At 41.7% G+C, this 20,827-nt stretch overlaps 2 protein-coding genes across 4 annotated transcripts; both read left to right on the forward strand.

The window, feature by feature from the left end:
* Positions 1-6,378: 6,378 nt before the first annotated feature.
* On the forward strand, positions 6,379-9,874 carry abhd14a (abhydrolase domain containing 14A). 2 transcript variants are annotated; one of them, XM_036531963.1, is made up of 5 exons: positions 6,379-6,461; positions 6,920-7,200; positions 7,456-7,571; positions 8,009-8,244; positions 9,137-9,874. In XM_036531963.1, exons 2-5 carry the CDS (start codon positions 6,938-6,940, stop codon positions 9,317-9,319), a joined length of 798 nt encoding a protein of 265 aa, XP_036387856.1. In that variant the 5' UTR covers positions 6,379-6,461; positions 6,920-6,937; the 3' UTR covers positions 9,320-9,874. The 2 variants fall into 2 exon arrangements, with proteins under 2 accessions (XP_036387856.1, XP_036387857.1); XM_036531964.1 differs by having other exon boundaries at positions 6,460-6,525.
* A 996-nt stretch (positions 9,875-10,870) lies between these two features.
* LOC118779145 (aminoacylase-1-like) lies at positions 10,871-20,136 on the forward strand. 2 transcript variants are annotated; one of them, XM_036531075.1, is made up of 15 exons: positions 10,871-10,954; positions 12,275-12,427; positions 13,809-13,873; positions 14,031-14,135; positions 14,478-14,572; positions 14,918-14,994; positions 15,208-15,297; positions 15,403-15,459; positions 15,629-15,702; positions 15,824-15,873; positions 16,560-16,704; positions 17,735-17,803; positions 18,010-18,089; positions 18,666-18,726; positions 19,430-20,136. In XM_036531075.1, the coding sequence occupies exons 2-15, from the start codon at positions 12,292-12,294 to the stop codon at positions 19,592-19,594; spliced, it is 1,269 nt and encodes a 422-aa protein (XP_036386968.1). In that variant the 5' UTR covers positions 10,871-10,954; positions 12,275-12,291; the 3' UTR covers positions 19,595-20,136. The 2 variants fall into 2 exon arrangements, with proteins under 2 accessions (XP_036386968.1, XP_036386966.1); XM_036531073.1 differs by lacking the exon at positions 10,871-10,954 and adding an exon at positions 11,018-11,323.
* Positions 20,137-20,827: the final 691 nt, after the last annotated feature.

Consider the following 20,827-nt stretch of genomic DNA (forward strand, 5'->3'; position numbering starts at 1 on the left):
TCACTATCTTCAACCTCTTCTTCAGCACATAAAATGCATGCTCAATTGTATTAAGATCTGGCAACTGACTTGACCAGTCTAAAACTTTCCACTTTTTGTCACTGATAAAAGCTTTGGTTGCTTGGGGAGTATATTTGGGATCATTGTCTTGTTGCAGGATGATGCGCCGGCCAATGAGATTGGAGGAATTGCTTTGTACATAGCCAGACAAAATCTGTCTGTACACTTCTAAATTCATCCTGTTTCTGCCGTTATATGTTATATCATCAATAAAGACAAGTGAGCCAGTTCCAGAAGCAGCCATACAGGCCCAGGCAATGACATTACCTCCTCCATGTTTCACAGATGAGGTGGAATGGTTTGGACCATGGGCAGTTCCTGCCTTTCTCTACACTTTTGGCTTTCCATCACTTTGGTGAAGGTTTACTTTGGTCTCATTTGTCCATAAAACTTTGCTCCAGAACTCTTCTGGCTTATCTCTGTATTTTTTTGCAAATTCTAATCTAGCCTTTCGATTCTTGCTACTGATATGAGGTTTGCATCTTGCTTATACCCTCTATAATTCTATTGTTGAAGTCTTCTGTGAGCAGTGGATTGTGATACTTTCACACCTGTACATACACATACTCTGTAGACTGGCGGTGATGTCACTGACCATTGTTTTAGGGTTTTCCTTCACAGCTCTTTGGATTTTTCTGTCATCAGCTACAGTTGTTTTCAGTGGGCAACCTGCTCTGTGTTTATTCTGAAGTCCGCCAGTGGTTTCTTTTTTTTCTCAGAACTTTCCAAAATGCTGTACTTGATATACCCATTTCCTGCACTATGATTCTTAACTTTTTTGTTCTCTCTTCTTACAGATTAGCTGTTTTTCTGCCATAGTCAGTTCTCTGGTTTTCATGCGGGTGTTTGCCCTCTTGCTCCAAATGCAATCTCCACAGATGAAAAGAAATGAAGGCTAAACACCCACTGCCCTTTTATGTGTAAACAATCCATGCAAAAGAAAACACCTGAGCAACAAGTTACACCTGTCAGTCATTCATTAACTTACTTTTGCACACCTGAAAATGGGGACACAACACAAACAGCCATTTCTCTAAAACGGTAAAATGTATGTACATGTGAAGACCATTAATAAAAGTTGATAGTTTCTACTTTTATTTCACATTCATCTTTTCATTTCAAATCCAAACACCTTAAGTTAATGGAAAAATTACACATTCCATTCTACCGTTATCATACTTTTGGAGGGCACTGTAAGAAGGTAAACTACTGAGAACAGGCTTCCCTGTAATATAAAATGAATTTCCAGCCTTTGACTGGATCTTGAACTAGATGTCACATAACCTTAAAATGTAACATATATTGAGAACAGCTTAGTGTATTGTAAAACAAAACATTCATATTTCTATTAATATCTGTAGTTCAGTATGTCAAGGAAACAAAACACCATTGACCACTAGTACTCACTAGTAAGCTGATTTATTTGCTAGCTAATAGCATTATAGCTAGCTAATAAGGTTAAGCATTACCTGAGCATGTAAGCTAGGAACAAAATATTACTTCCTTTTAGCCAGCTAGCTAACTTTCAGGTCAGCTTGCTATGTAACTAGCTAATAAGGGAAAGAAATCTGCAAAAGAATCTTAGATGTGTTTTATAATACATTTTAACACACAAAAGTCATAGGAAACGCAAAAATACAAAAACTTTTTTTCTCTCCAATTCAAAGTCCACTGGTATACTGGAATCATTTACACCACTAGTAAACCAGATACTGCTGGATTAAATGACCTCAGAAGAAATACTAAAGCTGACTTTAAGAGGTGGTGTCAAGCTGGTTTCTGTTATTTGGTGGTAAATTGTTGGTGGTACCTTGTTAAATTGGAGTAACAGTGGCTCAAATGGTGTGGTGAAGCTGGCACAGAGACTGTATATAAGGCGTTTCTTAGTCACAGATCCTCAGTCACTAAGATCTTTAGTTCTATTAGTGAAGTGTATTTTAAATCTGTGATTCATCTTATAATCATAAGCCCAATATTTTTCAAAATTTATTGAGTTGTCTTTTCATACATGATTTAAATAAACAAATTGCCACATTCTGATTGGCCAGTGCCTGGTGAAACGCCTCTTATTCATTTCTAGATATACAGAGATGATTTTGGTTGGAAGAATATTCCACAAAGTTCAGCAAACGGAGACGCTGAATGGAGAATCTGGTGGTGCTACACCTCCCTTCTACCTTTCAGTGAAATGGAGCATGTCATTTTTCCTTTTCAGCTGGCCCTAGTGTTTCCCTGCGGACAGAGGATTATCTTACAGGACTCCAGGAGAGTGGACGCTGCATGGAGCTCCTTCGTTGTGCCACTCATCATGCTGTGGTACTCGTTGATCTGTCCTATGGTCACAGCTTGTGGCATGGCAGGTCGCGGTGCATCCCCATGACTACCGCAGCCCTCACTTGTCAGGGTGTCCAACTCGAACCCATGACTCTGCTCAACCACGCAAGCCGCGCCCCTGCCACTGCCTCCCAGGCCCTCCTCTTTCGGCTGCAGTATGACCAGGTCAGGAGACACCTCTGTGATCTCCAGTGTGATGATCTCATCAACCCCATCAGGCGCGAGGCAGTACGGGGGGCCTCCCAGGACAGCCTGGCCTGGTTCCATCCTCTCCCCTGATCAACTCTTGCAGGATGCTTCACCTGCGTGGAAACACAGGCAAGTGAGACTCAAGATGCACAGTTATGAAACTTGACCACATCACTCAACATCTCAAGTGATGACTGTAATGCCAAACAAAGTCAAAAGTAAACAATAAATTATATTTTGACATTTTTCCCTGACATAACTAATAAATATTTGATAAAGTCATTTTGAAGGTCAGTGTGTTAATTACGCGATATGTAATGTACAAGTTCATTATAGTGACTTGTGGAGAGTTATTAGCATTTTTAAATTACGAAGAAAAAACATACATCTTACTAACTGTGGCATTGACTCTTTGTTATAGCTATCACTTTCCATTATTTTTTCTGGTAATTAAATCATGAGAATTTTCTTTGTGTAAGCAGACTGACTTGATTCCTGCATACATTTCTTTTGTCACCAACCACAAAGGCACCATTTTACAATGCATATTAATTCATTTTTAGAATTCAAGATAACTTGTAATTAATTTGTAATTAACTTGTAGATAATTTGTATCTACTGAAGGCCTGGATGAATGTTTGTGCCTAATTTTCTAACAGGCTCGCACTAAGATCCGTTGTTATGTAACGTAATCAATGAATTGGACATTTGAATTGTATTAAAATACTGGGGGTATCTGGCACAAGGCTGATTTCACACTGGCAAAAGCATATGTAAGCAGAAAATGCATGGCAATATTCAGACCATTAAGAGTTTTATTACTGCGAATACCCTTAATCATCTACTGGTTCTGCTTGAAACCTCCGGCAAGAGCTTGGGGGTTCTCCCCCAAGAAAATATTGCATTTTGGTGGCTTATTTAGAGCAGTGGTGTAGTCTAGTTTGCAGTAGTGGGTATACTGTGATGATTCCCCCCACCCCCTCTCTCCACGCACATGCACACCCCAGAGCAACACCCAACAACCCCATAAGCACCACCATAATCACCAATGCATTCTGTACATGCATTCACACACAACTGATGCCATTCCAAAGGACTGGGTATGTATTTATTTATCCAGACTACAAAGCTTTCCAGATGTGTTTGTACTCATGCATACATGGCAGAGTGATTGCTTCTCAACCATGTTGTAATGTACTATACTTTCTTGGCTCAAAAGACGTACAGGGTGCCCATTGATAATGATCATCATCAAATGACTAACATTGGACAACAACATATCACGTGCAAGACTGATCTTAACCACGCATGTCAAAGCTTTTCATATCTGAGCACCGTCATTTGATTATTATTATTATTATCATCTAGCTGCGTTTTTTTATGGTGATATTTAGTAGCCCGAAAGAGGAAGGTTGGGCGAACACGGGGGAAGAGGAGAGAGATACTGCTACTGTGCTACTTAGCCACTTGTTGGCTAGCTAGCCAATTTAATTAGCCAGACAGCTAGATTTCGTGGTTAAAACTATGAAAACCATTGCTCACTAGCTAACTTCAGGCAAACACTAGACATGGCAGCAAATATAATTCAATACACATATCGCACATCCCTTGTTGTTAGAGTATGTTAAGCATGTACTAGCTAATCAGATAATGTTAATCTGTATGAGATTTTCACTTACCAGATGTAACAGGCTCCTTTTCTGGAATCTCAGGTCTCCCGGTCTGCCAGGATCAGAAACTTCAGCTTCTGGATTTTGATGTGTTTTTATAAATTCCAAGAGTGTTACGTGTTTTAGTTTTGTTTTATTTCATTTAACTTTATTTCAATATCTAAATTTTATTTTAAAACCCCGAAATCACACAGCTGCAGTGGTCGCATGTGTACGCACTCCACCTTCTGAAACGTGCTAGTTGGTGCTCAGGGTGAGTGAGGTCGGGGAGGTCGGGGGGGTGGGGGAGGGCTGTCTAACTGGGCGATATAGGTTTTTTCTTTCATGTGCGGCGACGTTCGCACAGTTTGCTGTTTCCCAATCCAGTGTTTGCGAAAACAGTTAGCTCATGTGAAAACTCTGCCACAAAACTATGTTGATACGTATCCTTGCACATTTTAAGTGGAAATCCTGGGGCTTTCTTAGTGGATACGGCGTAGACCTGCGTATCACGTAGACTACACCACTGATTTAGAGCAATTTTCTACGTGTCCATGCAAATATGCGTTACTTTGCTAATGATCGAAGACTTAATGATAGGAAGCTAGCTAACATAAGTCGTTTTCTTCGTTGCACACGTAGCTTGCTCGGTACAGTCTGAAGTCAGGAAAACTGAATTTGCCTGGCTGCAGTACATTTTCCAAAATGGAGGTTTCAATCAAGGCAACTAACAGACATACAGAATATCTAGTTAGCTATAACTACCTGTCTAGCAAAAACCTGCGGATTTTAGAACACCGTCAAGTATTTCACCTGCATCTGTAATTTGGCCCAAGTGAATTAACAGGCATTTTTCTGTTTGGTATTCTTACTTAATCCACAACTGTTAAGCAACAAGTCACCTGCTGTGTGTTTGTTATCCAAGTAACATTAGCTAGCTAGCTGTTCATATCTTAACTGTTCTGCTACACTGTAAATAGATGCATCGATAGCGGTAACATTTTGAAAGAACCTCACAAAAATCAGCTACCTCGATCTTGCAACGTTAGCTGAAGCTACCAAGTCTGAACAGCACTATTGTTACAGCTTCCAGCTTGGATAGTCATACCTCATAGTATGTCAACATGCGAAAATATTTTCCTTTCCAAATGTCGTTTCCATGGGGAAACTGAAGTATCAGAAAGTGGGGACGTTATCTTTTTGTAACCATTCTGCTAAATACAGCGTTCTGATCAATGTTAGGAGTTAATTTGTTGACCATACGCTTTGAATAACATTACTAAGTAGCATTATCTAAGTTCTGTGGATGCAGTTCGAATGTAATGTTGGTTACCTACGGACCTAAATGTTTTCAAGAGAAAGTGCAGAGAGGTCTCATTTCAGTGCTATAAATAAAGGAAATAACGAACGTTGGCAAAATGTGCTCTTTCACATCGCAAGTAAATAGAGTACTGACAGAAATACATTTCATTTGAACTGGCAAGTGCTGCAGTGTGAAAGTGAACTGTGCCGTACCGAATGAAATAATTGCTATGGATTCCTCCCTGCAGCTTCACAGATGCACATGATCAACTAGGAGAGTCCTTAGCAGTGAAACGAGTTCAAGTTCGAACTGAAACTTATTACTTTCCTTAATTACTACCAGCTTGATTGGTTTCTTTCCATTCTATGTTACCATAAATGATGTTATTTTGTCAACAACCTGGCAACCCTGTTCTCCATTCCGAAGCGATTTGCCATTGGAGGAATGGCAATTTATGCATGGTAGCCTACGGTGCAGTAAATGCTTTCCCCCTGGCTGTAGAAATGTCGTGACCTCCCAAACTGACTGTAGTTGAATCGGTTAAATCTGTTATATATGTTTATATGTAGTCGTTGGGGCTTATAGTTGGTTGTTTGGATTCTGTTCCATTAGATATTTTTGGAAGTTTTGGTGACGCGTCTTAAAAATATGTCTGGAGAGAAACACTACCAGTTTCATAATCCTTATTACTCGTAGTTCCGCATTTATCAGCATATGTGTTGTGGAATTGACATATTTATTCTTAGTGCACATCGGGTTATCGAACGTAGCTTGTCGTGAATTTAAAATATGAATATTCAAAACATGTGGAACGTTTTATAAGAAAATAAAGGTTCCCACACGGGTCGCTTACGAAAAGCGTCAACAATCAGTACTGTGACAACTATTGGGCAGTACACGCATGCAGGAGGGGCACAGCAGATACGGTAACACATATTGCTGCATTCGTACCAGTGACATTAGTTGTACTGCTTAAACAGTAGAACCGAGGTATTGTCATAGCTGTGTGCATATCTAGACAGTACTGGTTAGCGTGCTGACTAGATAAAAATGCTAGCTAGATAAGCCAGCTAAGTAGGTAGATATGCAATTATTTTGCTATGCAAGCTAGCTAACAAGCTGTGTCAATCGTGACATCTCCTAGCAGCAATAGCACGGCTGTAGCTAGTAAGCTCAAGAAATCGTTCAACTAGACATTTAATGTATTCATTGTGGTTAAGGCAAATTACTAGCTAGCCAGCGAGGGAATTTTACTAGCAGCACGATATTTCGTGTGGCTGTGACGATTTTGTTTATTGTTTTCCATCCATTTTGCCATGTGAGGTAGCTAATGATACATACGAAACCATACCCTGACCCTCTCATCTTGCCGTCCTTTCCCCAGATCAAACAGCTCTGTAAAATGAACTTTTTACGTAACCGACTGGTCGTATTGGGCCTGGTGCTGTTAGCTACTGTGCTGCTGTACCTGCTGTTACCGGCCATCAGACAGGGCAGCATGGAACCGTCCCTGGAGGTTCAGAGGATGGGACTATCTGCGGCTTCTCCTGCGCCGCCTCCAACCATCAACGTTACAGTTCGTACAGGACAGCTTCCCGGCGATCCCCCATTGTTCTTCAGGGAGGCCTTGCCTATTGACGGCGCGGGAAGGCAGATACTGCCAAGGTGGGGTGATGTAAGAGTCTGTTAAATCAGTACAAATCTTCATGCTCAGGAGGGTTGCTCTGTCCAACATGTAGTTTGGTGTTAAACATGCCACTGGAATGGTTTTCCAACCCCCTTTTTAACTGAAAATTAAAGAGTTACTAAATGAACAAATAAATGCCTGAATTTTTGAGGGGTATCCCTGTACAGATAAGGGATGGATAGCTCTAGAGGTGAGGTCTGTAGGTAGGTACTGATATGATCTTCCTCATCCAGACTGCAGGTGGTTCTTCTGCATGGCCAGGCATTCACCTCCAAAACCTGGGAAGACTTGGGGACGCTGGCTCTGCTGGCCACTAATGGATATCAGGCCCTGGCACTTGACCTGCCAGGTGGGAGCAGTGTATCCCTAGGGTCACGGTTCAGTCTGTCTTGCCTCTCTACTGACCACAGGTCATGCACTCTCCAGCAGCCTGTATGGTGTGATGGTCCCATGCTGGCAAATTAGCTGGTGTTGGATTGAACTGTCAGACTCTTGGTTGGACAAAATGCGAGCTGAAAGTTAGATGTTCTGCAGCGGATTGAGTAAATAATATGGACATACATGAGCTGAAACTGTTGTACATTAGTCGCTAACAGTGTTTGCCAACATTGCATCTCCACAACAGGAAAGAGGAGGACAGATGGAAACACAGCACCTAAATGCAGTGATTTATTTCTGCTCAGTTACTGAGAGGAAATAGGAGTATGAGACCTGTTATGTATTCTCTAAATGGTGACAAGAGAGAAAATATCCGTCTGTTAATTTCTGTTTTGTGTGACTTTTCAGGGTTTGGGAACTCTCCGGACTCGGATGCAGTGAAGACAGATCAGAACCGGGTGGACCTGCTGCTGCGGTTTTTGGAGGCGCTGGGGGTTCGTGCGCCTGTCCTGCTCAGCCCCTCCATGAGCGGCCACTTCTCTCTACCTCTCCTGATGAAACATGACTCCCAGCTGCGCGGCTTCATCCCCATCGCCCCTGTGGGCACCAGGACCTACACAGCTCAGCAGTACCAGAGCATCCAGGTGAGGCCAGAAACTGTCTGTGTGAGTGAGCGAGAGTGTATTAGTGAACTTTGCTCCTTTTATGTTGGATGCCAAAAGTACAGAAACAGCTGGACTCTAGTCTTAAATCTTAAATCGGCTTTACAACCAGTCTTAGATTAGCATTAATCAGGGTGTGCTACTATCAGTTACTGTATGCAGGATGGAGAATTGGTGAGTCTGTCCTTTGTAATTATATGTAGTAGTATTTTTCAATGTAACTTCTGTTCTGTAAGTAACCCTTAATAAGGATGTCTGCCAAGTGAATAAATTATTACTGTACATTGGACTCAGCCCTGCAACAGATGTGTGACAGAAATCAATTGCAACCAATCATGTTTACCTACCTTGCAAACCGTGTGGTAAAAATAAGACCAGATTCAGTAAGATTTTCTTCTACAAAATAAAATGTATACAGGAGGTGGACAAAATAATGGAAACACCAAATGAAAAAGGACTTGTATTTAGAATTAACCAGATCACAATTTAAAACTGTGTATGCATTTCATATTAATGTCTACTAATTACCAATATGTTATGAGATGGCTTTAAATCATCATATCTCATATATCAGAAACACAACAATTGGATATAACAGCAGTGTCCAAGCAGGGGAATCAAACCAGCAACCTTTCCGCTATGAATCCTGCTCCTTACCACTATGCTACACTGCTACTACTGCCATTGAGGCTGTTCTGAAGGCAAAGGGTGGGCCAGCTCCTTATTAAGTAAAAAATGTTAACTCATTTGGCATTTTCATTACTTTGTCTATCCCATATGTATATATATTTATGTGTGTGTGTGTGCAGCTGCTACTAAGTGCTAAACTAAGTGCTGTTCTGAAACAAGCATTTTGTCTTCTCCCCTGAAAAAGACTCCAACTCTAATTGTGTACGGAGAGCAGGACACAAACCTGGGGGCCCAGTCCTATAAGAACCTGAGTCAGCTCCCCCGACACTCGACCGTGCGTCTTGCTGGGGCGCGGCATGCCTGCTACATGGACAAACCTCGGGAGTTCCACCTGGCGTTGCTGGACTTCCTGAGCAAACTGGAGTGAGCGGAGGCTGAGGGGTGGGGGGGCTAAGGAGGTGTGGAGGATAGGGGTGGGGTTATGACCCTTGGGCAGGGTGGTTGTTGGTTTGAGGACAAAGTAGTGGGATTGATTAGGTCTCTGCCATACCTGTGAATTTCAGATGCTGCCTTGGGCTGCTGTGTTAACTGTGACTCATGTAACAGAGACTTAAAAAAAGGAATTGTTCCTGGAAGAAAAAAAGAGTTCTCTTCAGTCTTCCCAGTGTCTGGGAGGGGCCCTTTGAGCAACAAATCGCTGTTAAACTCCCACCATACAGGGAGTTATGCTGAAGTCTTTATTTGTGTTTTTATGTTTTTATTCTGCTTAACAGGTTCCCTTGCAGTGTTAACAAAATTACTGCAGGATTCATTAATTAATGGCTAAAAAACACTATGTAAATTCTCATAATTACAAGCTACATGTGTAGTACAGTGTTAGGTATGGCAGTAAAAGGCATTTTACTCTCAAATCTCTTATTTTCACCTTTTAAAGGATGTTACATATTTGCTGAACATGAATGGATGCTTCAGTGAATTAGAAGTCGTCACTAATATGGTTACAATTGTGTTACCACTATTTATTTTAATTTAATTGTCTGTATTTATTTTCTTTGATCCTATGTATTATAGGAATTTAACTGTATATGGCTTTGCTATTATAACATATATATGTTTTGATTTTAAAATTTCATAATTGCGTTTTAGGTTTTTGTAAATTCAGATTATAAATAGGAAAATATGAGTAGACACTTAAGTTTGCAGTTCATAGTGAATGACTCCATAAGGTACAGCAAACAGTTGACATCTTTTTAGGTAGTAGTCTTTCATCTGAAATCTCATTTTAAATTGCATTAATGAAAAGTTGCAGAAATCATATTCATCAGTAAGGAATATCTCCGGTGTTTCTGGGTGTTTCCATGGTTCCAATAAATATAAAATGATGTGGTTTGTGGATTTTTTTAGTAAAATGAAACTGGAATTTGCCATTTCTTACTTGTTGACATGGATTTTAAAATTCAAAGGAATGTTATCACTGCACTGATAACAATGGTTATATGATGAAATTCATATCTGACACCAAGTGGAAGGGTAAATTTGATCTGAGTCAATAATTATCTTAGTCGTAATCATCTAATCAGTTGTGCACTAAATATATCAGTTGAGACATAAAACATTGAGCAGTCTGACACTTTGTTCTGTTGGAAGCTTATGATTTCTGTGGGAAGTTTAAAGTCTTTGTAACAGAGCGGGTGGGTGGTGTTTTGTCCTGGGGGCTTGAAGGCTGTCAGCTGCACCTGGAACATCTGATTCTCAATGGTTCAGTTGAGAAATAATGAAATAGTGTATATCGGAGCTGAAGCTCTGACGGAAAAACCAAAGACCAGTAGCTCTAAAGTTGATTTATGCTCTAAAGTATCGGTTGGGTGTATTCTCTGAAATGTTAATACACGCCTCAGTTAACATGATCTGTAAGTGGCATTGGTACGACGTTTAACTGAGCGTGCGCCACATGCTGAGTGCATCGATAAGTCCTAAATCGACTATGCGACCTTGTGCCTAGCACAGTGGTCAGAGAAGGGAAGGGAAGCTAGCCAAGTTGGCCAAGAGGGGAACGTAGAAGGTACGCCAGCTTGCTGAGTCAACATGCGAGCACAAATTTTACTATTACTGTGTTGCAGTTTCATTGGTTTTATGCGCAGTTGTCCTTACTGGCAAGTGGATTTAGTTCCGGTTAAACTGAATCAGCTAGGCTACATACACTTGCACGCAGGCTAACAGTCGGTTTCTTTCTCGGGAAGTTTTATTTGGTAAAAGGTCACTATGCTTTGTTTCATAAATCTAGACACCGTCACGTTTTATCGGATGCAGGTTGATATGCAGCGTAATGCAGTTAGCTAACTTGTTATATATGGCAGTATTTTTGGTTATTCAACCAACAGCAGCAATATCCTAACAGGAGACGGTCTTACCATGCGCGAGATCGCTGAAGGTAGCTATAAGTTCACAAGCGTGGTTGGCATTTGTTCTGTGTATGTTGCCAGATGGCTACATGGATTTGTGTTTGTAGCTTCCAATAACTGTAATAAGCGTATCATGAATCTGACCACATCCGATCAGATTGGTTTGGATAAAGAACAGCGTTTGGCATTCTCCAGGTTATTAATGTTCGGATTTAGTTGGTATTCTTGTGCTATATCCTCTATACCATACAAACAGGTGATCTAAGGCTCTGTGACAGACCCTGCATAGGTCTGTTTCTTGTAACATGTTTGAAAAACAGGTGTTTGATTCACGCGTGGATCTATTTAACGAGGAGGTCTTCGATGACTATTGGCGAGTTTGTGACAGAACATAACTGAAATACTTCCAGTTTTAAAATAAACTAATACCTGACTGAAAGGCACTTGAGGAGAACGCGTTGCTGGAAGCACATCAGCAGAGATACGCCTGTAGTAAACTGTAATTAAACCGAAAGACGTAATCCGATTTATGAAAGTGGAAATGAAATCAAAACTTCATTTACATTTACATTTATTTATTTAGCAGACGCTTTTATCCAAAGCGACTTACAAAAGTGCATACAGTAGGTACAGCGACAGTACGGGGACAGGATGTGTACAGTTCCACAATGAGACAGTTCTCAGCTGAGAGCAAGGTCTGTTTGAGGACGCAGTACTATCATTCATTCATTCTTTTGCCTTATTGATGGATTGATATTGGTAGAAATTCTTATACTTACAGGATCTGCAAGCAGAAGAATTCTCTGTTGGTAAAGCGGAGGACAAATCGCGTGTTCTTGAACTGTACATAGTGCTTTAGTAAATCATTAACTATGTCTTCGTCGGACAGTCCGCTCCTCGAAGTAGCTTGGCTAGCCAGACGTCATTTGTGTGACCATTGAATTCGCTCTACAGTGTAGAAGATTCACTCTCTCTTGCAGCGAGACGGACACACGCCATGCTACCAGAGAAGGACGGGCCAAGCGGTATGGGTGGCGGAGGTCAGGGCCGTGTTGGGCCGGCTGAGCACCCCTCCGTCACCCTTTTCAGGGAATATCTGCGCCTAAAGACGGTTCACCCCGAACCTGACTACGGTATGTAACTACGGAGGTGCAGAAGGAGACCTGTTTACTCCTTAGGGTCCATGACTTCATTAAGAGTTCACTCGTTTGGAGGTATGGAAACCTGAATCCGATAAAGGACACAGTGTTGACATTTCTGTAACGTAACGGAAATGCCGAAATCAGACGTTGTAAGCCCTTGGTCTTATTAGAGTTAGATCAGATATGTTAACTTTACACACATACATATGCATTGCTGAAATACATGTGTACTGAACTTCCATGTTTTTTCAGCCATGCAGTTTGCTGTGCAGTGAAGCTGCAGGCTATGACCACATTTCACACTCTGCATGTGGATGCCTGCAGGATCATGCCTTTGTGTGCGCCTGAGAATGTCTTTGTGATATATGTCTTTGTGAGTGCGTGTGCATGTGTACATACATATGTATGTGCTCAATTTTGTGCACTTGTTTGTGTGTGCACACAGGGTCCGATGAACTGTAGAGAGTTGTGTTTCTTGCTGTCTGAGTGTAATTCCCACCTTTAACCTTGTGAAACACAGTATTGCAAAACCTGTGAGGTAATGGGTCACTGATTATAAAGCGAACGTGGGTATAAAACAATAGCTGTGTAATAATTGAACTGTCAGGTTATCTTTTAAAATAATTTACAATGGGTTGCAGAAATTTAGGAAACTGTTAAGGTGAAAGAAAGATAAAAGAAAATCTGGCAATGTTGTGAAAGGGAACAGTTAGAATTTAGCTGAATTGAGACTGAAGTGAGACAATGAGAGCTGAGATTGTAATGAGTCAGTGAGGGTGAGCTGAAAGCATGTTAGACCAGTGTGGCACTAAATGGAACTGTAGGAAGTGTGTGCGTGAGAGTACCCGTTTGGTATGTTTAGCTATGAATGAATCTGTTCAGTGTGGGGCGAAGACTCTCAGCCCATAGTGTGTGCGCTGTGTGGTTCCACCCCTCATGCTGCATTACATTATAGGTTTGCTTGACAGCTGCCCTAAATTCTGTATTGTGCATTTACACAGCTGGATATTGACTGCAGGAATTCAGGGCAAGTATCTTGCACAAGGGTACAACAGTAATGAATGTCCCCACTGGGTAATCAGACTTAGCCTTCTGGTAACCAAGTTCCTAAATAACGTCAAATTGTTGGTCTGTCCTGCCTGGCACAGGCTACCACCTGTATGAAAGCATGCTGTCCGTTTGGTTTCTGAAATTCAGGATTATGAGGTGCTTCAGACTGCCCGGAACCTTCAGGCTAACGGCGCAACACCTACAGGGCTCAATACTTCCTGCCTCAGTACATTTGTCAAATGATCAGGTGCTGAAGTTCTGCCATGCCCCCTTGTCAGTTTGTTGTTCTCAGAGTGATGACCACTGCTTTGTGTGTCTGCAGATTCTGCTCTGAGGTTCCTGGACAGGATGGCACTTGAGCTGGGGCTTCCCATGAAGAAAGTGGAGGTACTGCATGGGGCCTGAGTAGACCCGTACAGCTCCACAGACACATTGTACCACACCCCTAAACAGACCCACTCACGCACTCTACCACATCCCCATACAGCCCTGCACACACGCTCTACCACAACCCCATACAGATTTCTCTACTGTTGTCCCTCAGATGTGCCCTGGCAGAACGGTGGCTATCATGACATGGACAGGTACCAACCCTGCTCTGAAGTCAGTCCTGCTCAACTCTCACACGGATGTGGTTCCTGTTTTCCAGGTAAGCCTCCTTCCTGTGAGAGCACACCATGCTTTGGCCCTTCCCCCTCAGCTATTGAGTTTATGGCCACACCCCCTTGGAGCTGTTATTTTAGAATGTAAGTATAATGAGCTCATCATTTTTGTATAATGGCCTCTTCAAGGTGTTTGGACCCTCCCTCACAACCCAACATTGTCTAACACCAGTGCCAGACTCTTCCCACTGCATCTCTGCCCTGGATCTAGCCCCTCCCATCTCAGTGGTCCCACTGTCTTCCTCCTCCCCTTGCACCTAGTTCTGGCTCCTCCCCAGAAGGTACAGAGGAGTGAATGCTGAACTCTTCTTCCTCTCTCTGCCACTCAGGAAAGCTGGAAGTACGATGCTTTTGCCGCCATTAAGGATGCCGAGGGGAACATTTACGGCAGGGGCGCTCAGGACATGAAGTCTGTCACCATCCAGTGAGTGTGAAGTCACATCCCATTTTCTGTGATAAGGGCACCTTAGGGGATGCCTGATTCCTTCTGTACAGGAACATTTCATATCATGTTTGTCAGTGCTACAATGGTAAAGTAACCCATTGGCCCAACAGCTTTTTCTTCATGTAGAGACTTACCACTCCCTCTGCACCTGCATATACCCTCTCCTCCACTTTGCAAGTTACACTGTGTGTGGCAGCGAGACGTGTGTGAGAGCTGGAGCCGTGAAGTGTGTATATGTGTGTGTGTGTGTGTGTGTGTGAGAGAGAGAGAGCGAGAAAAAGAAAGAGTCGAAGCACAGAGGTTTGTGTTTCTGCTGTTCCCCAGGTATATTGAAGCCATTCGCACACTGAAAGCAGAGGGCAGAAAGCTGGCACGTACTGTGCACTTGATGTTTGTTCCAGGTAAGACTTTACGTTCTGTCCTCGGAATGCAAAGGCTTGCTTAACGTTACCCACGTATCAACATGAAACCTCTCTGGGAGAGCTGTATACTGAAAACTGTTCGGCTGTACCAAATCATAAAACATTTCTCGGCAGTGAATAATTGCTAACACACACAGGGTAGATTCTGTGTGCAGTGTTCTGAAGCTTCTGTTCTTTGTGTGTTGTTTTTAGATGAGGAGGTTGGAGGTCACAAAGGGATGGAGATGTTTGTGAAGCATCCTGAGTTTCAGGCTCTGAACATTGGCTTTGCATTGGATGAAGGTAGGCTCTCAGAGCAGTGGTTTTGCAATGGATGAAGGCTGGTTCTCAGAACATTGGCTTTGCAGTCGGTGAAGGTTATCTTCATGTTCTGCTTTGTCCTTGCAGGTTTGGCTAACCCAGGAGAATCCTTTACTGTGTTTTACGGAGAGAGATGTCCATGGTGTGAGTACTGTGTATTATGGAGTGATGCCTACTGCAGTTCAGTGCCCTTATATAATTGCTTTACCCATGGTAGTCCCAGCACATTTTCAAACACACACACACACACACACACACACACACAAACACACATACACACTCATGCTGTGCCTGTTCTGTATCTCCCCTTCAGGGATTACAGTACGCTGTCCTGGCAGTCCAGGACACGGTTCCAGATTTGTGGAGAACACGGCTGCAGAGAAGCTGGTGAGTCTTTGTGCAGGGCAGGGTGGGTGATGGTGATGGTGATGGCGGTGGTGGTGGAGGCCTCTTCTTGCATGCTGGACTCCTCCATTGCACTCATTTCTGCATCTTTGTCTACTTCCAGCGCAACGTCATCAACTCCTTTCTGGATTTCAGAGAGAAGGAGAAAAAGCGGTGAGTTGCTGCTGGAACCCCCAGCATTGCACTGTAGAGTGGAAAAGGAATGGAAGAGTTGTGCAGTGTGTGGTGTACTGAGGGCGAATGCTTGCCCTCATCTTATTCCGTGACACAGCTTTTTCAGTTCTGCTTTCTGTGGGAAATCTTTGAACATGGACAGCAGTTTGTAGCCAAAGTGGCAGGCATTAACATGGGCAGGTGTTAGTGTGGTCCTGCGTGAACACAGTTAGGCGTTAACATTGGGTGTTAGTGCAGCTTACAGTTAGGGAATGTTTCCATGGTTTTGAAGCATTCAGATTTTTTGCACATATACATACAACCACAGCACAGGATTCTATGTAATTGAAAAAGGAATTCATTGTCACAGAACATTCTGCAATGAATATTACTGATGTAATGATATGAATGAGTCTTTATATAATGCCAGCCCAAGTTGTTTAGCCTGCACCCACATTCATGTGGTGGCTAATGATACAGTATCACTATTTAAAGTATGCTTCAGACGTACAGTATGCTGTATGATGAATATTTTCCTTGCAATGTAAGACAATGACAACAAATATAAAAATGTGTGATATTACCAATAATATGATGATATGATCTTTAACAGTGTTATATCACAGCTAAGGATTGTTTGAACCCTGACAATAAAGTAATATGGGTTTATCTGGCACCCACTCTAGGTTAAACACCAGTGAGTGCCTTACACTGGGTGATGTCACCACCATCAACATGACCATGGTGAAAGGGGGTGTGGCCTACAATGTGATCCCCGCAGAAATGGACGTCAGCTTTGACATGCGGATACCACCCACAGTCAACCTTCAGGTGCCCCCCCCCACTGCACTGCGGATCAGCACATGACAAATAACACCTTTTTCAGAATTTATGAAATATCTGATTCATCTCTCTCCCTTTCTCCGAATCTGTATTTCTGTCTCCCCCTCCCTGTCTTCTGCACTTTCTTGTCTCTTTTCTACGGAAGCCTGGAACGGCCGTGCTTGCAATGTTTTTGTTTAATGCCTTTTTCTCGAGATCACAAGTTAATTATTTCGTTATCTCGAGATAACAAAGCTCGTTTTCTCGAGATGAGATAATTTATCACGAGAAAATGACACTTGTATTCTCAAGATCATGGGATAATTATGGAGAACTTGAAAATGAGTGTCTGGTTCATTTGATCAGCGTTTCCCAAACCTCTCCTAGAGGACCCCTTGTCCTGCATGTTTTAGATCTCTCCCTGCTCCAACACAGCTGATTTAAACAATCAGTTTGTTATTATGAACTCTTGAAGCTGCTTAATGAGTTGATCATTTGAATCAGCTGTGTTAGAGCAGAAAGAGAGCTAAAACATGCAGGACAAGGGGTCCTCCAGGAGAGGTTTGGGAAACGCTGCATTTGATCACACCTGATTTCAGCCTTCAAGATCGCTGTCATGACTGTTGGGGAGGATCTGAATGTTCTCTAACAGAAAGACACAACGCAATTTCTGCCTGTGTTAGACCTTGACTGAAGTACAGTCTGATGCGTTGATCAGTAATGGGTACTCCTGACATTTTCAGCCTAAATCAGTGGATACAGTTTTCAAGATGCCATCTATGCATGCTGATGGCACTCCTGATCTCTGATAAACATTATAAGTAATAAGAGGAAACAACCTTTTGTTTTCTTGTGATAACGAATTAATTAACTTGTGATCTCGAGAAAACTGCATTAAAAAAATTGCAAGCACAGCCGTTCTTTTTCGTTCAGTTTCTTTGCTACTGTACCTTTCTCTTTCCCTTTCTGTCTATTTTTCTGTTTGTCTTTCACTTAATCTGCCTCTCCCTCCTTTTCTCTATCTCTCCCTCTTTATCAGGAATTTGAATACCAGATCCAGCGCTGGTGTAAAGAGGCAGGCGAAGGCATTACATATGAGTTTGCCCAGGTCAGTATTTCCATGGTGCTGCAGGATAGAAGCTTGATTGCTCCTGTTCTTGTACTCTGTGTGCCTGCTTTGTTCACCCTCAGGTTCACCATTTGTTGGTGAAACTTTAAAATTCTGTTAAAAGACCAAATGTACCATTAGATGCTTTGCTCGTTTGATCTGTGTGGAGCTTTGCAGTCCATTCTACATCTGTGTTTATTTCCCAGAAACATGAGAACCAGGATGTGACATCCACAGCAGACAGCGACCCCTGGTGGAATACCTTCAGCACAACATGCAAAACCATGTGAGTGTGGTTTTAGCACAATGCCCTGTTTGTCCATGCAAACACATTGCTCAATTAATTGGCTTATTCATGACAAAGCAGCTTCATTATATGGAATATTCATAATTATAAAGTACTCTTTATTTCAGACTCCAGTTCAATTAGTAAGTTAGTTTATGCAGAAGCACTGTTCCTTTAATTAGTTTATTTATTTCAAAGCACTGTTCAAATAATTAATTTTGATTAAACAGTTTGGTTATTCAGTTGCACTGTTTCATTATTTTTGGTATTCTAAGACACTCTTCTGGTTATTCTGTATATTATTCCTGCATACTGTTTAATTAATCACTTTAGTTGTTTCAGAACGCAATTTCATTAATCAGTTCAGTTATTCAAGCACACTATTTGATCCATAAATTATTCCAGTGACTTCAGTTATTTCAGCACACTGTTCAAGTATTTATTTCAGTAGATGCAAAAAGCAGCTGAATTGCAGGAAACATTGATTGATTGTCTTTGGAGAGTTTGTTTCTTGATTTTGTGTCTTGCTCTTATAGAAATACTTGTCACACCTGTCCTTTTGTGTGTCACCTTCAGGAACATGAGTCTGCAAAAGGAAATTTTCCCTGCTGCCACCGACAGTCGATTTATCCGAGCTGTGAGTGTTCACAATGCCATACAGGACATCTATACTTCACAGTGGGAAATTACTTAAAGTAATCACATCCATAGCTTTGAAGTGGGTCATTATCAGTCAGATAGCTAATGGAAGCGGTGGTCACCCACACTCGCTATAAAATGGTTGAAGTGGTAGTCACCCCCAAAGTTCATCATGAAGCGGTGTCCCACTGTTTTCACCACATGTACAGTCCAACTTTGCAGCTTCATTTTAACATGTCCTTGTCCAGGAGACATTGTGACATGAGGTTTACCACAATGCCAGAACAAATGCTTCACTGTGGTTAAGCATTACATGATATTGCTGGGGTCCTAATATTTTTATGGTTAATTTAAGTTCAGCGTTCATGTTAACACTTTTGCTTATATTACCCTGGTCAATGAGTGAAAGTAAAGCTGTAAGTAGTGGAAAAAAAACATTTTTCCCACAGTGTGTCTGTTGTATTTGTAAAAGAGGAACACAGGTTCTTTAGAAAATATTTTTGTAATAATGTTAGTCGTATTCTCAAGTGATTTGAGGTCTGGGTGATATGCAGTGCCAAGATAGCAAGTGTTTGATAAGACCACCTCCTGCAATGATGACCTTTTCTCTCTAAGAAGTGCAGTCCTCTTTGAAGTAAAACCCTTCCCATCTTAAATAGGCAGTTTCACCCACAGGGAGTGATGTATATCTTCTTACACAGGTTGGCCTCCCCGCCATTGGCTTCTCCCCAATGAACCACACCCCCATCCTTCTACACGACCACAACGAGTTCCTGAACGAGCAGATCTTCCTGCGTGGCATCCAGGTGTACCAGGAACTGGTGCCAGCACTGGCCAGTGTGCCCCCCCTGCCAGGAGAATCTTAGCTTTCCTGGGCTCCACTTCATAAACACAGCTTTGTCTTTGGGCATCTCCCTCTGTCCTTCTCTCTCTTTGTCTGTCAGTCCAATTCACAAATTTACCAAAGCTTATTACATAATACAAAAAAGAGAAACAAATGACAACTGTAAATCTAGACCAATGAATATATATAAAGATATAACACTATAATGATAAAGTTACAGTCATCAACTCTGTAAGCTTTGAGAATAATATATATCATGTCTAATAATTCATATGTTAGTCAGATAGTTACTGACTGTCCCTCAGGCTATCGTAGGCTGAGATGTATTGCACTAGTGGGGTGGTGGGTCCCCCCATGAGCAGGACCTGCAGTTTTTCATCATTTTTCTTCAAGATTAAATTAGGAAAAATGTCAATAATTTTACTGAAAAAATGTATAGTTTTGCAATATATGAGGAAGTGCATCTCTGTCTCTACATGTCTTGTTTCACAATGACCACATATGCAATCATGAATTTATTTTTACTGCCCTGAGTAGATCCCACACTTGACATTCACATTTGAAATATTAGACAACATTTGAATGCAATATTTATTTCATGGAATTTTTTTTTTTTTTTAATCTCGGTGGCCTTTTTCTTTTCATTCAATGGCTGCCTAACCAAAGAGTCTTGGCACGCTGGATTCAGTTCAAGTTAATTGTAACTTGGTGTATGTTCCAGTGAAGTGTTTCCTGGAGTAAAGCAGTCCTGTGATATGGGATTTTTTTAAAAGGCCATCATTTTTATCTTCTTAAATTTACTGCCAAAGCCCTGTTCTGGTAGTTGTGCTTTAGCTCATCCAAGATCTGTTGTTACCCAATGAACAGGGGTTACAACAGGACCCGGTTGTCTGCATTTTATTTGGCATTGTTTCATTTTTCATAGATATTGGCAGTGAAACAGGCAGTGGTCTGATAGCGAAAACATTAATACCAAAGCGGTCCTTGTCAGTGAGGTGTGGTCAACTACACTTTTTCTAAGAATTGAACAGTGTCCTCTGATCACGCCATTAAGAATGTACAGGTCCATGGCTTGACAGAGATGCACTAACTTGTAGCATTTTTGTTTGTGTGGTCAGGGCGGTTTCTCTGTATTGTAGTTGGTACAAGGTACTTATCCAAATAAATGACTACTATCAACAACTTATACCAACAACCTTTTGTGTTGATAGAGTCAGACTCTTTGACTGTCCTAGCATTAAAATCTACACAGCAT

Source organism: Megalops cyprinoides, chromosome 6 (genome assembly GCF_013368585.1).
Source record: "Megalops cyprinoides isolate fMegCyp1 chromosome 6, fMegCyp1.pri, whole genome shotgun sequence".
NCBI classification, from domain to species: domain Eukaryota; kingdom Metazoa; phylum Chordata; class Actinopteri; order Elopiformes; family Megalopidae; genus Megalops; species Megalops cyprinoides.

Coding starts and splice junctions, on each gene's coding strand:
- abhd14a (XM_036531963.1), top strand. CDS start 6,938: ATGAACTTTTTACGTAACCGACTGGTCGTATTGGGCCTGGTGCTGTTA. Junction 7,201..7,455: donor GGAAGGCAGATACTGCCAAG/GTGGGGTGATGT, acceptor TTCCTCATCCAG/ACTGCAGGTGGTTCTTCTGC. Junction 8,245..9,136: donor AGCAGTACCAGAGCATCCAG/GTGAGGCCAGAA, acceptor CCCCTGAAAAAG/ACTCCAACTCTAATTGTGTA.
- LOC118779145 (XM_036531073.1), top strand. Junction 13,874..14,030: donor TTCCCATGAAGAAAGTGGAG/GTACTGCATGGG, acceptor GTTGTCCCTCAG/ATGTGCCCTGGCAGAACGGT. Junction 14,995..15,207: donor GCACTTGATGTTTGTTCCAG/GTAAGACTTTAC, acceptor TGTTGTTTTTAG/ATGAGGAGGTTGGAGGTCAC.